This window comes from Pinus tabuliformis, chromosome 5_2 (genome assembly GCF_031772625.1).
Source record: "Pinus tabuliformis cultivar Carrire ecotype Pingquan chromosome 5_2, CPIR1, whole genome shotgun sequence".
In the NCBI taxonomy this organism is placed as follows: Eukaryota; Viridiplantae; Streptophyta; class Pinopsida; order Pinales; family Pinaceae; genus Pinus; species Pinus tabuliformis.
Window position 1 is genome coordinate 253,247,437 of NC_142306.1, and position 5,048 is coordinate 253,252,484.

At 33.6% G+C, this 5,048-nt stretch overlaps 1 protein-coding gene across 1 annotated transcript; it reads right to left on the reverse strand.

Annotated features, from left to right (window-relative positions):
* Positions 1-893: 893 nt before the first annotated feature.
* Positions 894-2,225, reverse strand: LOC149158488 (carbon catabolite repressor protein 4 homolog 2-like). The gene has a single exon (XM_089434007.1). It carries the CDS (start codon positions 2,223-2,225, stop codon positions 894-896), a length of 1,332 nt encoding a protein of 443 aa, XP_089290133.1.
* Between the last annotated feature and the right edge of the window lie 2,823 nt (positions 2,226-5,048).

Below are 5,048 nucleotides of genomic sequence, written 5' to 3' on the forward strand. Positions count from 1 at the left end.
TGTTTCTATCCGTCTGTATTGCGTTATGGGAAAAGAAAACATTTCTTTTTAATTTCTGTCAAAATTGAGCAAGTCTTTGCTGAGATGTGATTCTTACACAAATATAAATAATTTAATAATTATAAGTATAAAGCCCATCTCCTACAAATATTGCTAACACAAGAGACATGTATAGTTAATGTTAACACAAGAGCTATGCATGGTTAATGTTATGATAAACCACTTTAAGAAGGGTTGAGAATCTTGAGTGTTCCCACGGAAGACTTAGAGCAAACATACATATTACACCCCTACATGAATTGTGTTAACAATAGTGAGGGTCTTCATAAAAAAAGATATGTTTCCAGCTGCTAAGAAAAGCTCTACTAAAGTGCATTTCTATCCCTAGAATTAGATATCCAAAGTTTAATAGAACTAGGGTAGCATTTAAATAATATTAAAAAATATAGGGTTTCTAGAAAAGTGCATTTATGTGACTAGAATTTGATATCCCAAATTTAATTGAACTATAGGGTAGCATTTAAATAATATTAAAAAAGATAGGTTTGCTGGTGAGAAAATACGAAAGTGCATTTGAATTTTTTTTAGCCTGCAAATAATAAGGTACATTGGTACGTTACATGGTTCACCCATGATATTGGATTATAAAAGATTAATAATTTAAATATTTAAAAGTAAACTTAGGAAAATAAATTTGCAATTCCGACTTGAAAACAACTATGTTGTATATTACTGTTTTTTAAATAACCAAATTAAATTAAAAGTCACCCGCAATGATTAATTTTATATCATCTTTTTCCATGATCGTATATGAAAGATGAAAAAGGAGAAATCACGACAGAATTTTAGAGCGCACTAGCGTCATTCAAAGAGAAATTAGGTTCTTCACTTTTCTATGTGTAGTTTCGACCATATCTGGTCGGACGCTTATTTGCTTTTGCGGCGGCTTTTGAATTGGAGATGAATTTAAACTCGGCTGCAATTGGGATATGATTGGAAGAATGATTAACCGAAGGAAGTGCACCGTACTTCACCTCCTCCTCGTCAATTAACTCCAGTAACGACACCAACTTCAACTTCGTGGCATGGTAGAAAATGTAATCTAACGTTCCCTGAAATTTCCCTCGGCTATTCTCAATGAAGGTAGTGAAACGCGGCTCCCCCGTTTTACCATCCATTTTCTTCAACGCGTCTTGTAGGGGAAGATTGCATCGGGAATAGTTAAAATAAGCATTTGCTAAAGGTATTCTATGACGAAACTGCAGTATATGAGATGGATCAAAATTCGAAATTTCCTTGTGTGATGGATGGACACTGCCTGTCGTAAGAAATGAGTGGACGGCACTTCCGGGCAAAGAATTAAAGTCACCACATAGTAGAAGCGTGAGGTCACGGTGATCCCGGACATATGCCTCCAAGTGTTTCACCAAGTAATCAACCTGCAATAGTTTTATATCTCTGTTTTCAGGATTTGCATGGATGTGGGTATTGGCTATGCATAATGGTTGATTGGTATTTTTGAATGAAAGGACCACTTGCAGAGCAATGTTGTCTTTATATTTCAAATGAATCGACCAGTGAGTTAGCAAGTCAAATTTATTCCGTTTATAAAACGTTGCGCAACCATCCACAGTTGGAATTCTTTCCTTTCCCTTAAACACCCCTTCATATCCTAATTTCGCCAGTTTTGGATGGAAAAAAGAAATAAAATGGTTCTGTTGTACCTCCTGGAGGCAAATGATGTCAGGGTCGCACTCTAATATTTCCTTCAACAAGTTTTGTCTGCGATTTTCCCAACTGAGCGCGAATGGAGGACAGTTGGGGAACTGCTCTGAAGTAGCATACACGTCTGCCAGAATGTTGTATGTCACAACTCTGAATGATGGACCCCTCAAACTTCTATCATTGGTGCTGCCATTTCTAATTTTAATCATTCGCCGAGGATTAGGAAATGGAATAACAGGCTTAGTAACAAAAAGCCCCTCTCCTTCAACTTCGAGAACTAATGAATTGCCCACATCATCGGTGGTGGGTCTGTAAAAGTCAGAGGCAGACAGTAACATACAAGTGTTGTTGGGAAAAAAGCGCTCATCAACAATAGTGGTAGAACTGATAGAATACCATCTCTTGCTCCTGAAATAGTTGGAATCACGACTTAACAAATCCTTTGCACTTAGTGTTACATCAACAACAGGTTCAATACCAACCATTTTCAATTCCTTCATTTTCACCCTTCAATGTAATTTGTCGTCAATACTCGAAGTTGTTCTCCTTTCTTTCTCTCCTTCCTGTACCACCTTTTTTTTCCGAAACTCCTTACTCTACCAGCCTAGGTTTAGCTTTTTTATACCAGCTTTCTTACCCTCACAAACTTGCTCTCTTTACCAGCTTTCTTACCCTCACAAACTTGCTTTCTTTCTGATTTGGAGAAGTTTGACCGAAAAGATAAATCTGTCCTTTTATTCGCGATATAAACAGAAATATAGCTCCACGCTCTATAACGACGGATCTGTCTTTTTATTCGCGATATAGGTAGAAAAATTTCTTATATACCGAATTTCATTAACTTTTATTTATATAACACAATTGTTGCATTTGATGGACCTAGGCCTACGCATGGAATTTGACGGCAAATTGACCGTCGTGGGTGATTTGCCCGTCAAATACACCCCATTTTTTTAATATTTTACCATGTCGGCCTGATCTTTCGTACCTCCAAAGGATGGGTGGTCATCGTTCCATGATTTACACAATTTATAAGAGAGATTGCACCGTAATAAATCACATGATTAAAATAAGCTTTATGTGTAAGTTATTAATGATTTATTTAGTTTATCAAAAAGGCAAAAATGTAATCCTTAATACTAGTGTAATTATACATATTAAATGGCTAGTAAATAGGAATAGATATTAATAAACATCAAGAGACTTTATCATGATGCATTTTAATTTACTAAAAAATAATTATAGTTAAATTATAATTATGTCTAGAGACACTCTACAACCTAGTATATGAGGGAGATGTTATCACGTCATGTATTAGAAAATTATGAGGGAGCATTACAAAAAGATATTAAAAATATATGAGAGAGATGTTGTCACGTAACTTAACTTAATGTTACATTAAAACAATAAATATGAATTATGTGTGGCTAACATTATTGTATATGCTGAAGATATCTCTAACGTTACTATATATGTGTTGCCTAATATATATTGTATATGCTGAAGATATGTGTAACATTTTAAAATAAAAAATTTGTATTTTGAAAACAATATATATACAATTTAAAAAGATATCGATCAGCTTATTCATTGAATAACAAAAAAAATTAGGTGAAAGAAGAGGAGGATTCAGTTGGGCATATCTTGTAATCATAACAAGTAAATTTCATGGCGTCCCCATAATTGGGCATATCCTGTAATAATAACCAAGTAAATTTCATGCATAACTCGGCACATCATGTAATAATAACCAAGTAAATTTTGTTCCCATAATTGGGCATATCCTGTAATAATAACGAGGAAAATTTCATGGCGTTTGCATAGTTCGGCATACGAGGTAAATTTCGTGGCCTTCCCATAATTGGGCATATCCTGTAATAACAACGAGGTAAATTTAAATTTAGTGACCTGCCCATAATTGGGCATATCCTGTAATAATAACAACGAGGTAAATTTCGTGGCGTTTTCATATATATGGCCTTCCCATAATTGGGCATATCCTGTAATAATGACGAGGTAAATTTCGTGGCCTGCTCATAATTGGGCATATCCTGTAAGAGGTAAATTTCGTGGAGTTTGCATATATATGGCGTTCACATAATTGGGCATATCCTGTAATAATGAGGAGGTAAATTTCGTGGCCTGCCCAATAATTGGGCATATCCTGTAAAAGGTAAATTTCGTGGCATTTGCATATATATATGGCGTTCGCATAATTGGGCATATCCTGTAATAATGACGAGGTAAATTTCGTGGCTTGCCCATAATTGGCCATATACTGTAAGAGGTAAATTTCATGGTGTTCGCATAACTGGGCATATCCTGTAATAATGACGAGGTAAATTTCGTGTCTTTCGCATACATATGTTTGGCTTAATATATATTGTATACGCTGAAGATATGTGCAGCATTACTATATATGTGTGGGCTAATATATATTGTATATGTTGAACGTTACTTTAGAATAAAATAAAAAACTAATTAAAACAAAAAAAATGTGTCGGCTAATATTAGCAAACTCAATTTTGAAAACGATATATATACAATTGAAAAACAATATACATACAATTTAAAAATTGAAAACGATATATATACAATTCAAAAAGAGATCGATTAGCTTATTCATTGAATAACAAAGAAAATTAGATAAAGGAAGCAGAGCATTCAATTGGGCATATCATGTAGGTTTTCAGTTGTGTGATTTTTGTAATAATAATAACCTAGTAAATTTATATTTTGTGGCATTCAGGTTTTGGTTGTGTGATTTCTCTAATAATAATAATTAGGTAAATCTATATTTCGTTGAAGGTGATCAATAAAATTAGTAGGAGTGAGGTGAAATATTGACTAGAATGTAATGTTTAGTGTGTGGTACTTGAAATATTAGGTAAATTTAATAAAATTACATTTTAATTACTATTTATTTATTAGGTGGGGGTGGTTATAAATATTGGGTAACATATAATATTATAACATTATATTTTATGTAATCAATATATTTGTAACACTTAATATAGACGTGATCCATCTATAAATTTAATTAATAAGCAGAGAAAAGCTTAATATTTATGATATGACAAGATTTTTAATCATGAATATTTACCATGGATATTAGGCCTTTTACAATACCATGGACCAATACCCACAATAGAAAGATAGAGAAGGGGAGGAGGGAAGAAAATTATAATACCATGGGATACTACCATGGTTTATCAATACCATGGGCCATCTAGACTTTTGATTATTATGTTATGGATCTAGACTTTTAATTGTTGCAATACCATGGGCCAATACCATGGCTTATCAATACCACATGCCCAAAA

Coding starts and splice junctions, on each gene's coding strand:
- LOC149158488 (XM_089434007.1), bottom strand. CDS start 2,225: ATGAAGGAATTGAAAATGGTTGGTATTGAACCTGTTGTTGATGTAACA.